Here is a 16,533-nt window from a genome sequence, read left to right as displayed (position 1 = left end):
TATTATAAGGCGCCACCCTCCAACACACGGGAAGCTCCCAAGCCCTGTCCTTCAGGGGAGTCTCCGGAGCTTCTGTTAGGTACGCACAGCCGGTTAAATCATTGGCCAGAGGTCAGGGTTGGGGCTGAAAGTGCCAGCCCCACAGTCACACGCCTGGTTTCTGTGACAGTCAGTCAGCTTCATCCTGGAACCATGTCAGGGCCCAGAGTCTGCTCATTAGCACCCATGCTGGTGTTCTTGGAAGGGGCTGACGATGAGTAACAAAAGGGGCTCCTATCGCGATATTTCCAAGGTTTGGGGGGCTCTGTGCCAGAAACTGGGGACAGAGGCCAAATATATGTATTTCTTTCTTTTTTCTTTTTTTTTTTTTTAAGATTTTGTTTTTAAGTAATCTCTGCACCCACCATGGGGCTCAAACTGACAGTCCCACAGTCAAGTCACACACTGCACCGACTTAGCCCGCCGGGCGCCCCTGTATTTCTTATACCACAGATACATTTGCGCCTTGGGCGTTGACCCGTGAAGAAGAGGGTCTTGTCGCTGCAGCTCTGTGAGGTCTCTGATCGGACCGGTCCCCAGCTGACCCTCTTTGCCAGAGTGTGTGTGGTTTTAGCTTCTTGCAGTTCGAACCCTTTTTCTGTCCCCCTCTGGCCCGATTTCAGATCCATACCAACCCCAGTCAGTTGGCGTTGACCTTAGAGGGAGACGACATCGGGGAGCTGGATAAGGCCATGCAGCACGTCGCCTACCTGAACTCCCGGCAGTTCCCCACACCGGGGATCCGAAGACTCAGAATCACCAGCACGGTCAAGTATGTGCTGATTTTTAACTCTGGAGAAGAAACCGTGTATGTTTAGGTTTTTAAGACACCGCAGCCGTCACTTACTGGAGGGCGTGGACGGGGTCCGTGAATGGCACTGGGCACTCTGTCCCCCCAGGGGCTTGAGGAATGCATGGGCCATGGCGCGTGTAGCCTGCAGAGCCGCTCCTCGAAGCCCTGACCTTTGCCTTCCCCGTCGCTTGTTGGCAGGTGTTTTAACGGGGCCTCCTGCGTCTCCGTGCCCCCGGTGGACAGCGGCGTGATCGTGCTGCAGCCCGAGGAGCCCAAGATCAGCCTGAGCGGTGTCCGCCACTTCGCTCGAGCGGCTTCCGAATTTGAAAGCCCGGAAGGGGTTTTCCTTTTCCCTGAGCTTCGGATCATCAGCACCATCACCAGAGAAGTGGAGCCTGAGGGGGAAGGGGACGAGGACCCCACAGGTAACAGCTCTTCGGCTGGGCTAGTCGCCCCCTTGGCTCGAACCCGGGTGGCTGACGCCCCACAGCTGCTGCTTACTTCCTGAATTCTTTTTCCCTGAGATTTTGAGAGATTTGGATGTTTTAATGTTATTCTTGGGTCTACTCCTGGGATCTGACCCATGGTCAAGAGCTCATCGTGCTCTTTGGACACCCACCTGGAGAGTCCTTACCTCCTTTTCCGGTGTGATGTCCGGATCTGAGGTGCCCCGTGGAGGCCGAGACGATCCGGGGCCGACTGCAGGGAACAATGCTGCTCCCGCTGGCTGCTCAGGGGCCCCGCATTCTTGGGCCTGCCTGGGGGCCAGTCCTCCCAGACACGTAAGGCACCCCGATTCTTAAAAGGGCCTCTCCTAGGGGTGCCTGGGTGGCTCAGTCCATTAGGCATCTGCCTTAGGCTCGGGTCGTGATCCCAGGGTCGTGGGATGGAGGCCTGCATCGGGCTCCTTGCTCAGCCGGGAGTCCGCCTCTCCCTCTCGACTCTGTGATCTCTCTCGCTTTCAGCCTCTCTCAAATAAATAAAATCTTTAAAAAAGAAAAAAAAAAAAGATTCTTTCCTATCTTTCTGTCTTTGGACTTTGAAAGGTCTCTGTGAGCTCAGGGACAGCCAGCAGGCTCCCCAGTGTGACTGGCCTCCCGGGGCTCTGCAGTTGGGGCTTGGTCTGTTTCCGCAGTTCAAGAGTCGCTGGTATCTGAGGAAATCGTGCACGACCTGGATACCTGTGAGGTCACGGTGGACGGGGACGAGCTGAACCCGGCCCAGGAGAGCCTGGAGGTGGACGCGGCCCGTCTGCAGCAGAAGGGCATTGCAGTGAGCGCCTCGGACCTGGGCACGGTCTTCACAGGTGAGCGGGCTCAGTGCAGGTGGGGGGCGGAGCGGGAGCCTCAGCCCTGCCCCTGTCCTCTCTGAGCTCTAGGAGAGTCCTGGAGGCGATGGCGGAGGAGAGGCTCAGCATGGGCTGCTCGCCTTCTCCTGGCAGGAAGAGAAGAACAGACACTGCCCTGCCTCCTGTCTGTACGAGGGGGTGGAAGTCAGGCACGAGTTGGCACCCCACCCCCTGGGGAGGAACAGACGTGCCTGCACACTCGCACTTCTCCCCACAACTAGAAAGCCAACATGTGTGTGTCAGCTTGGTCCAGCCGCCCCTGGGCCTGACTCCGGCCTCCCCTGACCCTGGCTTTGACCCCAGCCACCGGGCGGTCTTCTCCCCTCTCCCTGCAGGTGTAGACACCATGGCCAGCTATGAGGAGGTGCTGCGTCTCCTGCGCTATCGGAACTGGCACACCCAGTCTCTGCTTGACCGGAAGTTCAAGCTCATCTGCTCGGAGCTGAATGGCCGCTATGTCAGCAATGAGTTCCAGGTGGAGGTGGGTGATTGGGTGCCCACCTGCGGCCCTGATATTTGCAAACACTGTTTTTAGAGCATTCATGTGGCAACTGTTGGGGTGCGTCTCAGGCGTGCTAGCCTGTCCCAGCCCGGGAGCTGCTGCAGGTTTGGGTGGGCCGGGGTGCAGCTGGTGTGCCCCTTTCATGGGCGTCTGAGGGGCCTTTGGAAGGAGGTGGTCAAGAGTTAGAGGCTCTTAATACCTCATGAGTAGAGCCAATGTCATTTGACACTGCTTGAGAAAGAGCAATTCCCAGGGAACCAAAGATTCTTGGCGGACTGCTGGCCTGGGGAGATGGGTCCCGGTGCGGGGCCGGCCCGGGCAGAGGGGTCCCGGCACGGGGCCAGCCTGGGGGAGAGGGGTGCTGTGCTGTCTGCCGAGCCCGATGGTGGCAATTCAGGGCACGGTGGTCAGAAGGTGCTCACCGCGCTCTGAGGTCTTCCACAGGCCTGGACAGCAGCCCCTTCATCACTCAGGGCTTCTGTGGTCTGGAGAAATGGGCCCAGAGTTATTCTCAGCAGTCGAACGTCTGCACGGTGACCTCAGAGCAGCAGAATGCTGAAGTCCCAGTGCTGAAGAATCGATGAGAGTTTTGTCTGAGCCAAAGGCTAACAGATTTGAAAGGAAATAAATGGTTATGATTTGTGCTCTTTCATGTGGCTGTGGTTTTGGGGAAAAGCGGGGAAATGGGCTATGCTGGTGCTTCTCGAATGACCCGCAGTGAAGGACGGTGGTGGCGGTTTTTCTACTCTTTTGTGGACAGGTTCTTTTATGGAATGCAGTAAAAGGGAATTATTAGAACAGTGCTCTATTTCTGGGATGGATGACAGTATCAAGCAGTTATGATGGTTTCTAAGAGCTGACCCTTGATTTTTCTGTTCTCTTCTCATCCGCTCAGCAGTGCTGGTCCAGGGACCCCTCTGAGTAGCGCTAGTCCCGGGAGCTTGGGAACCGCCCTCCCGCCCCCGGGCCGCGCTCAGGCCGCTGTGTGTGTCTGTGCTGCAGGTGAACGTCATCCACGCGGCCAGCCCCATGGAGCACGCCAGCCACATGGCCGCGCAGCCCCAGTTCGTCCACCCGGAGCACCATGCCTTCGTCGACCTCTCGGGTCACAACCTGGCCAGCCCCCACCCGTTCGCAGGTAGGACTGTGGGCAGAAGCAGGGTCATCTGGGTCAGGTCTGTGCGGGGGGTATGTCGTCCTGGGAGCCCAGCACCCGGTCCGAGCAGCCTCGGCTGGCCGGGCTCTGTGATTCTGTGCCACCCGCGAGGGACGAAAGCACCACCGGGGCAGGAAGTGGCTAGCCTGGGGCTCAGAACCTGTGCTGAGACTCTCCTCACATGTCTTCCTGTTCTCCGGGGTCAGACGAAGCAGCCGTGGGGGGGGGCGGGGGCTCGAGGGCATGACCGCGTCTGGGGCAGGCGTCAGCCTCACCGCCCCGTCTCCCCTCGGTTGCAGTTGTCCCCAGCACTGCCACGGTGGTGATCGTGGTGTGTGTCAGCTTCCTGGTCTTCATGATTATCCTGGGAGTGTTCCGGATCCGGGCTGCTCATCAGCGAACCATGCGGGACCAGGACACCGGGAAGGAGAACGAGATGGATTGGGACGACTCTGCCTTGACCATCACCGTAAACCCCATGGAGGTAGGTGCCGACAGGCGGCCCCTGCGCCTGAAAACCACTACAGGCCAGGGCCAAAGTGACATGCGCCCCAGAGAAGTCGCATGGCCGTGGCACGTCCACGTTTACGTGGCTTAAACATCACGTGATCCACATGACAAGTCGGTGAGGTGCAGGTGTCCCCATTCCTCAGGTGGGCAAACTGAGGGCCCAGAGAGGCCTTATCCCAGCTCACGCCGCCCTGTCAGCTTAGAAACACACTCCCCCCCATGTGACAGACCCTGTGGGTAGCAACCAGAGCTGTGTTGTCCCTTCCGTCAGGGATGAGGTGACTTCCGGCGTGGTCCAGCCCTCCCCCGATGTGGAGTGTGCTGCGGGCAGTTCCCTTCCTCTGCGGCTCCCACGGGGTGAGCAGCCGTGGACACTCGGCTCGGGTGCCGAGGCGGGGCCCAGGGCCTCGGTTCACGTGCTGTCTCTTCGTCAGACGTACGAGGACCAGCACAGCAGCGAGGAGGAGGAGGAGGAGGAAGAGGAAGAGGAGAGCGAGGACGGGGAGGAGGAGGATGACATCACCAGCGCCGAGTCCGAAAGCAGCGAGGAGGAGGAGGGGGAGCACGGGGACCAGCAGAACGTGAACAGGCAGCAGCAGCTGGAGTGGGACGACTCCACCCTGAGCTACTGAGCCCCGGGCCGCAGCCTCCACCCCTCTCCTTCTGCTTCAGGAGACTCTGCTGTCATCTGTCCTCCCAGTCCCAAGGGTCCACGGTGTACAAAGTCATTCTGGCCAGTAGGTCTGCAGACCCTCCCCCTCGCTGAGCGTCCGCCTGCGCTTGGTGTGCGGCCCCCGCCCTCCACCCAGACCGCTCTGAAGTATGTGACGAGCTGACGCTCGATGTCCGCGGCCCGCGCTGCGCGGCCCCCTCGCACCTCCAGACACGCTGCAACGACCAGACTCGTCGACAAAGGGTTAAAATTGCTCACTCCCACCTCGTAATCCTTTTTTCTTTCTTTTTTTTTAAAGTTTTTATTTTTTCCAAACTAGTGCATGTATAAAAGGGCAGAATGGGAGTTAATATGTAGATGACGAACTGACTTTTTAATATTTTGTAAATAAATTGGGATTTCTCATGTCCTCCGTGCTAGCGTGACCCAGGACTGGCATGCAAAGTGAAGCTTGACACAGTGCAGGAGAGACCCCGTGGGCTGCCGCCCCACCCCCATCCGGAGAGGGGAGGGGCCGCTCGGGCCTTGCTGGGTGCACCACCTCGGCAGGTGGCCAGGCAGTGAGAGGGCCACGGACCTGCACCTCTCCCCCTGCCCCCCACCCTGCACTGCTCAGCGGGAGGGCACCGGATCAGGGACCCTCTCTGGAGGCTGGAAACGGCCAGGCCTTTGCTTTGGGATTCTACCCGTTTCTGATCTGGCCGAGGGGTGGGGGTGCGGGGGTCCCTGGCCTCTTGCACACACTCCTCCGATGACCGGCAGCTCCTTGCGCAGGAAGCTGGACTCTCGTGTGCAGCCTTGGGTTCAGACTACTAGATGTCCGCTGCCCTGCCGGGGAGTGTGCGTACACATGGTGCAAAGCGTCCGGCCACTTGGTGTGGAGAGAGAACAGGCCTGGGTGGTCCATACTCAGAACGTCCAAGGACAGACGCACTCCAAGGATGCCCTGTGCCCCGAAGGCAAAGGGCTAGCTTTCCCCCCAACAGCCCCAGAGGTAAGCCCACTCGCCAGGAGTGGGGAGCCCTGCTGCTTGGCCAGGCGGGGAAGGAAAAGGAGAGGCCAAGTCCTGAGCTAAAACCCCTATGGCACTTTGTTTTTAATTTACATGTAAAATTTTAGATTTCTAAAACTGGGGGAAAATCATTTTGAATCCTGTTCTGTGATCATAACTGCTAGTTTCGAGGACACTGCGGCTGTCCTGCGTCGTGTGTGGCTGTCCTCCACGTACTGTCACTGTAGCTGCTCCGTGTAGACAATGATAGAGGCTCACGTCCCGGATGTGTATATTGCTGAGGTCAGAGCGTGTATACACTACAATAAAGAGCTGGTTCTAACCCGTGGCGGACTGTGTCAGGTTTGGTCCTGGGTTGGTTTTAATCCTGCATCTTCTTTGTTTGTTTTTTGTTTTTGTTTTTGACCTGAGAACACGACATAAAAAGGCTTTTATTTCTTTCAGTATGCTTTTACCTCTCCGTCCAGCCTTCACAGGGTGCCCGTCTTCAGCCCACACTGGTTGTGTGGGACTCACTTCCCCATACAGAAACATTAAAAGACTAAAAAAACCCAAAAAACAAAACAAAAAAACAAAAAACCTTTTCTCACCAGGCGCACAGGCCACGTACCCGAACCAGAACGCCAGGACAGACTCGTTTAAATAACATAACGTAGAGACATACACTCGGCTTTTCCTATTTCCAAACCGGCGAGGTGGGGCGAATGAATTCAGCACTTAGTTAGGGACAAGAGTGTGGTCAGTGGTGTTCTGGGGGCGGCACTCCCTGCTTACGGACTGCACCTCTAATGAACCAAAGAAGGTTGGCACCTGGGTCCTTTTTTTTTTTAAAGCCATGCACCTGTCCAGAGGGCAGCCATTCCTGGCCCTCCCAGGACTTGCAAGGCCTTAGAGAGACCAGTAGTGGAGCTGGGTGGGGCCCAAGGCGGCTGCTAACACATGAGGCTCACCCGTGGGCTTCGAGAAGCCCAGATTCCTAGCTCCCTCTCCAGAGTTAGTTTCACATGGCCGGGAGGGGCCCAGGAACCTGGCATTTCTAGAGCTCTTCAGGTCCACCGAAGGCGAAGCCTGAACTGCTTCAAGCCAGAGAAAAACATTCCATCACAGACCAACCCCATATTTCTGATACCTGATTGCTCACAGCAGGTTAAAGGGGAGAGTTCTGGAGATCAAGTCCCGTCCTCAAAACCTGCTTCACGAGGCAGGAGACACATAATTGCACGAGTACTCTGACCTGCATTTGCCTTGATCCATAGTTGAGCTCAATCAAGCTCAAATCTTTTTAATGTCTTGAGGACCAGCATATATTATACTTTATGGGGCTGAGGCCATTCTGAGCCATTGAGGTTCAATGAGTAGTCTGGCTATTTTCTTTCTTACCCGCAAAACAAAATCGCTTTACAGCAGAGAGATGAGAGGATTCCCGTACCCAAGAGTCACTTTAAAAGTGGAAAGCAAGCATCCCTGAATCTAGAGGGTACCCAGGCTTCCTCTGGGAGCTGCCCAGCGCTCAGTCAGTGGAGAGCACGAAGGTGGAGGGGGGGACGGAGTCGTGGCGCCCTGTCTGCACGGCAGGCACCAGGGTGACCGCCAGCTGCCAAGCTCCGTGCAGCCCGGCAGGAGCCCAGGAAAAAGGCAGGCTTCCTGGCGGCGAGGAGAGCAGTCTTTGCTGGGGCCTGATTCACCAGCTGGAAGACTCTGGTTACAGTCCTTAGCACAATGCAGCCTCGGAAGTGCCCGACTCACAGTATCTCCTCATCAGAGCCCGGGGCTCGGATGGGGGGGGGGTGCTGGAGGATGGGGCCCCTCCCCTGCACAAAGGATGCATTTCCATTTATGGCTGTTTAGCTCCTGAACCATTTCAAGTCATAAATAAATAACCAGTGTAAACAAAAGGCAGTTGTGTACGTTCTTGCCCGAGGGGGGCCGGGCAGGCTCTCCGCCCCCAACGGACAGCGGGGGAGCCTGGTGCCCGTTCCCGAGACGGCGGTTCGAGGGCTGCTATTGCCTGTTATCTTTGGACACATTGTGGGCCAGCCAGTTCACTTTGGTCTTCCAGCTCTCCCGGAGGGCTTCGTTGAACTTCACTCGGAAGTGCTTTAGGGCCTCCTCCTCCGTCTTTCCCAACGCCAGAGAGTCCTGAGGCAAAGCCATCAAAGCACTGAGCTCAACCCCAACCCCGGGGAGGGGACAACCCTCCCCCCCCAATATTGTAAATTTCCTCCTGAAAGAATTGCAGGAAGGGAATCTGGAGACAGCCACCAACATCTCCCCTGGGAAAAGCTCTCTGTTCTGATCCCAAACCCAGACGGGCCTCCTGACCCACCCTCAGGCAAGATGCCGACTCCACCCCAGAAGCCCAGGGGTGCACAGGTGGCCTCGCCTTCTGCACTGGAAACTAACTCCAGGGGGAGGGGAGGAGGGGGCAGCTTCGTTCTGCATGAACCGGGCACCAAGGAGGGGCTCGTGGCTGACCTGACCCCCCAGCTTCTCCCACACTGAAAAGACATGGAGGGAAAAGCATTTTTAAACGAAGAGGGAATATATCTAATTCAGCCCTGTTGTCCGAGTGGAACCACTGCAGCCCGTGGGGACGAGAGGGTCAGCCGAGGGGGCGGGGGGGGGGGCCGACACATCAGCAAGGAACCAGGCTGACGCCCCCAGACCCCGCGGCTGGGTCCCGGGGGGCATGAGGACTGAACACCGGGAGTGCCCTGTGGGGTCCACCGTGCTCAGGGGCAGGCCTCGGGGACTTGGGGGCTACCAGGTGTGCCTGGCAGGGCCCTACCCTGGCATTTACCTTGAGATACTGGATGTCTTTGGAGCAGCTGAGCTCAGGCAGGCCGGCGGCCCGCATCAGGGCGAAGAGGTGGAGAAAGAGCAGCCCGTGGCGCCTCAGGATGGTGTAGGCTCGCTCACAGTAACCCCGGAACCTGCAGGGGTGAGGCGGGGGGGAGGCGGGGCTCTGGGTCCGCCCACAGCCCCGGCCTCTCCCTACAAGACCTGCCCCCACCCCGGCCTGGGACCCTCCAGCACCCTCACCTTTCAAATTTCTCACTGTTATTCGTTTTCCCCTGCTGGATCACGTGCACAAAGTCATACGTGAGGATGAACGGGACTCGCTCACGGTTGATTCCAAACTTGGTCTTGAAATTGCCCAGAAAGTGGCCGAAATCAATGTGGAAGAGCTAAGAAGAGGGAAGTTGAAGCGGTCAGAGAGGAAAGTGCCCCGGTCGGGGAAGGGGGTGCGGGGGGTGGGGAGAGGAAGCCTGGAGGGCGATGGGCACGTCTGCGTGGCAGCGCGCTCTGCCCCTACCTGCCCGTTCTCGCGGATCATGATGTTGTCGCTGTGCCGGTCTCCGATGCCCAGCACGTAAGTGGCCACACAGTAGCCAGCACAGGAGAGGGTAAACTCCTCGATGGCTCGATCCAAGGCCTCCCTGTGTATGTGTTGGTGGGAAGGGGGATTCGAAACCGTGACCACGCCATTTCCCAGCAACTTCTACCAAGAGGTGGGGTCTGTGTCCCCTCCCCTTGAATCTGCCTTATGACTTGCTTGGACCGACGGGACAGGGAGGAAGCGGTGTTGGATTCATCCCACAGCCTGGACCTTAACACACGTGGCAGCTCTCGAACCTAACCCGTTGCCAGGGAAGGAAGCCAAGGCCGGTCTACTCACGGAGGGGAGGCCACGGAGAGACATGTGCCGGGGGCCCAGCCAGGCCGGTCAAGAAACTAGCTACGAACAGCTGCATGAGTGATTCCAAAGAACCACTCTGCTCAGCAGCTCAAACTGCAGATTGGTGAGCCCAGACTCACTGGTGGTGGTTTTACGTCCCTAAGCTGAGAGTGGTCAGCACGGGGCAACACGGTTCACGGACACCTGGTGGAATGGAGACCCGACCCACCCCCAAAGAGCAGACCTGGTCCTCGGCTGAGCCAGGAAGCCATGGAGACTGTCACGGGCCCTGCCCCTCCCCTTTGACTCCTAAATGGCACTCTTGGAAAGGAGAGGGTGTCTGTCCCCAGAGCCCAGAACCTACCCAGGGTTCTTGGACTTGAGCCAGTTGAGCAGGGCATCCTTGTTGAAGGCAGCTGTGGCCGCCATGTTGCTTTTGTTCAACTGGATGTTGGCGATGGTGTCTGAGTGAAGCACCACCTCGATGAGGCCAGTGCGGTCCCCGGTGGAGAGGCAGCCGTAGGGGGTCATCCTAGCCGGGGTGGGGGAGGAGGGGCAGGGAAACGCTGAGGTCATGGGCTGTCCCTGGGGCGGCTTGACAGCCCACCCCACCCAGACGAGCCCAAGAGAGCCAAAACAGCCCCAGGAGATGCCGCAAGGGAGGAGAGGTGCTGGCGAGGAGTCCCTGACGCCCAGAACGCCGGGGGAAGGCTCCTTGGACAGGTCAGCACCAGCACCCAGGACGCGCAGAAGGAACGGCGGCACTTTGGCCGAGCTCATGTTTGCTCAGAGAGAAATCCAGGTGGCCTGGAAGAAGATGCCACCGCTTCCCGAGATGGGGCAGGAGGCCAGGGATGCGTGGGGCAAAGGAAACAATGGAGCGAGACAGACGCTGAGCGCCAGGCCTGGCCTTCCCCTCCCTCACTCTGTGGCCCCATCGCCCCCCTCGGCCCTAATCTTAGACTGGTCTCCGCTCCTCTTAGAACAACCCCTTTCCGCACGGAGGCGGCAGTGTTGGCTTTGACAGAGGACTCCTCCAGGGCACAGGGTCCTAGGCGTGCCGCGAGCGCGAACGGATGACAGGAGGGCCTCTCACCTCAGGTCCAGTCCCTCCTGCTTCCACAGAACGTCCATGAGCTGGATCATCTGCAGAGTCAGCATGTCCTGGCGGAGGTCTGGGCAGCGCCGCGGAAGGAAAAGCACGAGCTGCGGGTGGGCTCTCCGCGCCCCGCCTGGCCCAGGCCCCCGCCCTCCCCATCTCCCGAGGGCACGTGGGGGGGGCCCCGCCCGCTCACCGTCCCCGTTCTTAAAGATGATGCCCACGCTGCCGTCGCTGCCCGCCTCCTCGCTGCTGTACACGAGCCACAAGGGCTTCATCTTGGAGTCCATGAAGGTGCACTGCTCCACACTGCGGGCCGCACAGCCGTCAGCGGGGGCCGCTCTGCGGGGCCTCCGGCGGGGGGGGGGGGGGACCCGGGGGGGTGCTCACCAGACTTCAGCCAGCAGGGTGCTGGGGTCCAGCGGGGACTGCACGTTGGAAAGGGCCTCCAGGTAGGTCTCCTGACGCATGCACACGTGCATCAGCTCCTTGGTCTGGGGCTTGGTGGTCTTCTGGGAGCTCACTTTGACAAAGTCATTCAGGGCCTTCAGTTTGCTCAGCGCCTCCCCCTGGCAGGGAGAGCGGGACGGTGGCAGTGGCGGTGGCGGTGTGTCGAGGCCAGGAGGGGCAGGCTCTGAGCCTCGCCGCCCCCCCTCCCCGGGGGCTCCAAAGGGGTCGACCCGCTCAGACAGCGCCAAGGGCGGGGCCTCACCTGCTTCATGAGCACCTTCATGTGGTGGGTGCTACCCCGGCAGTAGGCCTCCATGATGAGGCCGAAGCGCAGGGCCACGGACGGCACGTGCATCTCGGAGCTGGAGGGACGGATGGACGGACAGACGGCTGAGCCGCAGGCTCTGCGGCCGGCAGGAACGGGAGGCCGCCAGGCCAGGGTCCCTCCCCCCCGAGGCCCCGGTGGGTCCAGTACCGGAGGTGCCAGAAGAGGAAGTGGCCGATCTTGCGGTTGGCCAGGGCCCGGGCCAGCAGGAACTTGGCCAGCTCGCAGTCCAGGTAGGACTCGTACTTGAGCACCTGCACCAGCTGCAGCAGGTACCGGAAGAGCTCGTCGTCCCTGCGGACAGGGGAGGCCGGCCTCACCTGAGCAGACCCCAGGCAAGGTTCGGTCCTCCCCGGGCCGGGCTCCACCATCTGGGGTGGGGGGGACCAAACCGCCCTCCGGAGGAGAAGGGAGCCCTGGGGAGGGGGGGGGGGAACGCACGTCAACTTCCGCAGAGACTTGATGGCGAAGGAGCCCACGTGGCGGTCGGGGAAGCTGCAGTCCAGCAGCTCCAGGGCGCTCAGGACAGGCAGCTCGGGCCAGGAGCCCAGCAGGTAGAGCATCTGGGGGCAGCGGTCGAGGTGCCGGTCAAGGTGCGGGCCGGGCGGGAGGCCCTCCCCCCGCCCCCACCCCTCCCCACTCCCCACGTGGGCCACGCCCCCCCACCCCACCCCTAGCCCCCCACCTGGGCCACGTCCTCGTGCTTGTTCCACTTGGTGACCAGCAGCAGGCGGGCCAGCGCCTCGGGAAAGCGCTCCTGGACCTCGTGCCGCATCTTCCACACCAGGTCCTTCTCGTGCTCGTACAGCTCGCCGGACCCCCGCCGCTCCAGGATTTCCCGCAGCTGTAGCTGCTGAGAGGTGCAGGCGGGGTGAGCTGTGGCCCAGCCGGGCGCCCCGCCGCCCACGGCCCCCGGCTCACCTCCTCCTCGCTGAAGCGCCCGTGCTCCCCATGCCGCCCCAGCTCCAGAATCTGCAACAAGTGGCCCTATCTTAGCGGAGACCCCGCACCCCGGGCCAGCCCTGGCAGGGCCCCAGGGTGGGGGCCTGCGACTCCCACCGGTGCGGGCCGTCCTGTGCACCGCGTCCCCGGCCTCCACCCTGTAGATGCCAGGAACATCTCTCCCACCAGCTCTGACAACCAAAAGTGTCTCTGGGCATTGCCCCAAGTCCCCTGGGGAGCCTAGTGGCCCTGACAGACAACCATTGCTCTAGAGCACAGGAGGGTTCTAGAGTTAAGGAAGTCCCCAAACGTGTGTGGTGACCAAACCCCAGCCCTGGGCAACTCAGGGGATGGGCGGGGGGGAAGCAGGGTCAAGACAGTCGTCTTCAGCCCCACAGCCTCTGGACCCTCCCAGACCCTGGACGGCGAGGGGGCTGACCTTGTCCAGGGTGGGGTAGTACACAGGGTAGGGGGCCACCTCGGGGAGGCAGATGACGAGGGCCGCAGCGCTCTCCGTGTTGGGGTTACTCCGCACTGTCCCCGTGGGGTTCAGCAGCTCCCCTTTCTCGTCTGGACACAGGGACACACGGGAGTTGCCTGGGGAATGCCACCATCCGGAGCCCGCTCCCCCGCGCCTCTCCCTTCCGCCTGGGCGGACCTGGGACGGACGGCCACATGTACAGGCAGCATTCACCGGTCTTGAGCTGGTCCTTGTAGTCAAACAGCATGAGGTTGGCCCAGGCGATGGGGCAGTCCTGGGAAAGACCACGGGCAGGTCAGAGCCAGCCGCCGCAGTGCCTCCGTGTGCTCGGCGGCAGGACGGGCGTCACCTCCAGGCCCAGCTTCCCTGCCCTCACCCAGACTCCCTGTGAGGAAGCCAGCAAGGTCAGCCCCCTCTCGGCTACCCCTGGCTTCTTGAGAAACCCCCAAACAAACCACACCAGCCCCAGGAGGCTGGCCCAGCTTGGCGGTGGGGTCAGTCGGCGGGGCTCAGTGGCCAGTCACATCCTGGGCCTGGTGACTCAGTGCCCAACCCCCATTCCTTCCCCGCTGGCTGCTGACTCAGGACACCCCGCTGCCTGTGAGGACAGTGCGTTTGTCCCTCCACCCCAGAGTGCGGCCTCCAGCTTCCCAGGTGCCTCCGGGTCACCTGCTCATCAGCCCTGGGACCCAGAGCCTGTCACCTGGCAGGGTGGAGGGAGGGCTGGGGAGGGAGGGTTGGCCCCATCCCCATCCCCGAGATGCCAGCCTGCTGGGAGTGGAACGGGAGTGGCCCTGGGCCGCAGGGTGCCCGCTCCCGGAGGCCTGGCCCCAGCCCCCCAGCCGGGCCCACTCACCGCCTTCTTGGACTTCTTCTTGGTGGAGCGAGCCTTCTTGGCCTTCTCGATCACGGCGTAAAGTGCAAAGCAGAGACGGGCCATGCGGGGCAGGTCACAGATGTTGATGTCAAACTCCAGCCGCTGTTTCCACACGGGCTCCGAGCACACGCTCACCTCCGAGCTGGACACCGTCTTGCACAGCGTCTCGTTGCCGTGGAACAGCCCCGCCTGCACGACCAGCTGGGGGAGGTGTCGGAGTCGGCGCCAGGTGGCAGAGGCCCAGCCTCCCGCTCCCCCCGAGGTCCTCCCGCTCCCCCCCGAGGTCCTCCTGCTCCCCCCAAGGCTCAAAGCTCCTGAAACGTCCTCATTTCACATGGGAATCCCACTTCCCACTCAGAAGAAAGCGGCGCCAAAGGGGACAGCTGACGGCTTGAGCGGGACGAGGGGCCACGGGGTGAAGGGAAGGGCACCATGGGCTATGCATGGGCTCCCCACGACTCTGTGGGACCCCAGGGCATGCCTCTTCCCTGCTCGGGGCCTCAGTTTCCCCACTGGGGCTTGGGAACTCCAGGGGCCCTTCTCGCTCCGATACCCACGGGCTCCCCCCACTGCTCAGAGTCATATGAGCCCCGTGAGCAGGCAAGGATTCCATGCCACCTGAACACCCCGACCCTGCCTCCTCCAGCTCCACCTTGGCAGCCCTCAGGTCCCGGCCAGAAAGCTGCCTCCATCCAGGGCTCCAGGATGCCATCAGGGAAACCCAGCCCCGCCTGCTTGTGAAACCACCCCGACAAAAAGTGCTTCACAAAGAGACCAGGCCTCTGTGGACCCGGGTGTAACGTCCAGCAGATGGGACAATAAAACAAGCACCTCGCAAGCTGTCCTGGGGATGGAGGGAGATGCGGTGTGGCCTCCAGGGGTCCAGGAGGGCACACCTCCCAAGTGCCCCCTGAGAGTCCCAAGGCCCCGGGGCCCAGCCGGAGCTGGCTCTCTCCCGCACCTGTCACCTCCCAGACCCTGCAGTTCCCACATCCCTGGGCCTGGGCCTGGCCCCACAACTTCCACCCAAGTCAAATACCCAGAACTCGCTGGGCCTGGTTTCTACGAATTAGCCTCTCTGGCCGGCCAGCCGGCTCCCCTCCCCCCTTCCTGTTTTGAAGTGCTCACAACCACCCCGGCAGGGATGCTGGGTAATGTGGTCAGGTGGCTTTCATGTGACCCCCCCTTCTTCCTCTGCCACCCCTCTAGACCACAGCCACCTTGTTTGTGCAGAAAACATCCCCCTCCCCCAGGACCCCTCTACCTTCATCCGCTCATCGGCATTCACTTTGCTGCCCTGAATCAGCTCCACGCAGAAAGGCTGCTCCAGGGACCACAGGGACAAGGAGGAAGGCTGGGGCGAGCCAGAGGGGGAGAAGCAGGGCGGTCAAGGCGGAGGAATCCAGGGTAGGCGCCGGTGGCTAACGCCCTGGCCCCTGGCAAGGTCCGTGGCCACTCATGGGTGGGGTGAGTGTTGCAGGTGGTGATAAGGCTCAGGGGCCCACCCACAATACCAGAAAACCTGCCATGCAGTGTCCCAGGACCCCTGAGCTCCGCCAGTCATGGAGTTCTGCCTCTCTCTCCAGTGCAGGGGGCAGGAGGAACATGAGAGGGGCAGCCGGAGGGCCTGGGGGCTGCCCCGAGAAGCTCAGATCGCACCCTCCCCCCCCCCGCCCCCTGGCACACTGGTGTGGTGGCCGGCCAAGCTCAAGGCCCAGCTCTCAACACTGACCCACCAAGGAGCATGAGATGAGGGGCCCTGGACCCACCACCAGCCTGCAGCATTGCCACTAGGCTCTAGGGTGGGACGTCGCGGGGGGGGGGGGGGGGGGGGAGGAAAGGACGGAGGGGAGGAGAGGCGGAAGGCACTGGCTCACCTTCTTCATGGGAATGGGGGGTGGTTTGGTGCGCGGTTTCTGGACTTGGGGGGTAGGGTCGCTCTGCTCGTCCCGCATGGCAAGGATGGAGGACGAGTGCACCATGGTCAGGTGGGGGGTCAGCCCGCTGTGCAGGCAGCCGCATATGTACTGGGGTGGGGAGGGGCAGAGTGAGCGGCCCCAACCGTTCCCTGCATAACGCCCCCCCCAGGACTCCCTGGTGCTGACCACCCCCCACCCCAGGCCTTCCAGGCCTCTCCTGCTGACCCTTCGCCCCCACCCACTTCCTGAAGACTGGGGAGAGCAGCCCCACAGGGGACACTTTTACTGTGACCCCCAAAGGCCCATCTCATCGCGCTCAAGAGGGGCCAAAGGCCCAGCTCCCCATGCCCCTCCGGGCCTGGCCAGGGCTCTGGGGACGGCAGGAGCGCAGGGCCCCTCCCCGAGCGCGCGCTTACCTGGAACTGGCAGAGCGGGTAGCCGCCGTACAGGTACTCCTGCCTCCCGTTCACCTGCAGCGTGTAGTCCTCGGGCTGCTCCACCAGGGGCTGCCGGAACACGGTGGCCTTCTTCCGCAGCGCGCACGCCATCAGCGCCAGTGGCACGTCCTTGGTGGACACCTGGAAGGTGAAGCTCTCCTAGGGGGAGGAGGGAGGGTCAGGCCTCCACCCTGAGGGCCCACGGGTTCTGGGACACGGAGGGGGGCGCTGCCTCTTTGTCTGGGATAGGTCCCCCCTTCCCCCGGAACGTGATGAAGGCACACGGCTGAC

The 16,533-nt window shown here is 61.4% G+C and overlaps 2 protein-coding genes across 10 annotated transcripts in view; one reads left to right on the top strand and one right to left on the bottom strand.

The window, feature by feature from the left end:
* CLSTN1 (calsyntenin 1) overlaps positions 1-6,361 on the top strand; it is a 76,243-nt gene extending 69,882 nt beyond the window's left edge. For all 4 annotated transcript variants that reach the window (XM_026519892.3, XM_026519890.3, XM_026519891.3 and 1 more), the window contains 7 exons: positions 663-811; positions 1,031-1,257; positions 1,968-2,138; positions 2,516-2,661; positions 3,685-3,820; positions 4,138-4,322; positions 4,783-6,361. In XM_026519892.3, coding sequence (XP_026375677.2) covers positions 663-811; positions 1,031-1,257; positions 1,968-2,138; positions 2,516-2,661; positions 3,685-3,820; positions 4,138-4,322; positions 4,783-4,980 — 1,212 coding nt within the window. In that variant the 3' untranslated portion in view covers positions 4,981-6,361. The remainder of the gene's footprint in view (positions 1-662; positions 812-1,030; positions 1,258-1,967; positions 2,139-2,515; positions 2,662-3,684; positions 3,821-4,137; positions 4,323-4,782) is intronic.
* Positions 6,362-6,462: 101 nt separating this feature from the next.
* The window catches only part of PIK3CD (phosphatidylinositol-4,5-bisphosphate 3-kinase catalytic subunit delta), a 49,835-nt gene continuing 39,764 nt past the window's right edge, over positions 6,463-16,533 (bottom strand). For 5 of the 6 annotated variants that reach the window (XM_048221715.2, XM_048221714.2, XM_026519888.4 and 2 more), the window contains 19 exons: positions 16,222-16,401; positions 15,764-15,913; positions 15,151-15,240; positions 13,866-14,087; positions 13,187-13,283; positions 12,968-13,098; positions 12,508-12,558; positions 12,272-12,439; positions 12,028-12,149; positions 11,737-11,880; positions 11,524-11,623; positions 11,202-11,380; positions 11,008-11,120; positions 10,809-10,887; positions 10,077-10,244; positions 9,350-9,473; positions 9,076-9,221; positions 8,834-8,966; positions 6,463-8,172 (listed from right to left, as the gene is read on the bottom strand). In XM_048221715.2, the coding sequence (XP_048077672.1) occupies positions 8,035-8,172; positions 8,834-8,966; positions 9,076-9,221; positions 9,350-9,473; positions 10,077-10,244; positions 10,809-10,887; positions 11,008-11,120; positions 11,202-11,380; positions 11,524-11,623; positions 11,737-11,880; positions 12,028-12,149; positions 12,272-12,439; positions 12,508-12,558; positions 12,968-13,098; positions 13,187-13,283; positions 13,866-14,087; positions 15,151-15,240; positions 15,764-15,913; positions 16,222-16,401 (2,535 nt within the window). In that variant the 3' untranslated portion in view covers positions 6,463-8,034. The remainder of the gene's footprint in view (positions 8,173-8,833; positions 8,967-9,075; positions 9,222-9,349; positions 9,474-10,076; positions 10,245-10,808; positions 10,888-11,007; positions 11,121-11,201; positions 11,381-11,523; positions 11,624-11,736; positions 11,881-12,027; positions 12,150-12,271; positions 12,440-12,507; positions 12,559-12,967; positions 13,099-13,186; positions 13,284-13,865; positions 14,088-15,150; positions 15,241-15,763; positions 15,914-16,221; positions 16,402-16,533) is intronic. The other variant, XM_057305166.1, reaches the window with a different exon arrangement.

Source organism: Ursus arctos, unplaced genomic scaffold (genome assembly GCF_023065955.2).
Source record: "Ursus arctos isolate Adak ecotype North America unplaced genomic scaffold, UrsArc2.0 scaffold_32, whole genome shotgun sequence".
Classification (NCBI taxonomy): Eukaryota; Metazoa; Chordata; class Mammalia; order Carnivora; family Ursidae; genus Ursus; species Ursus arctos.
Note: the sequence above shows the minus strand (reverse complement) of the source record. Positions and strands in the feature narration are given on the sequence as shown.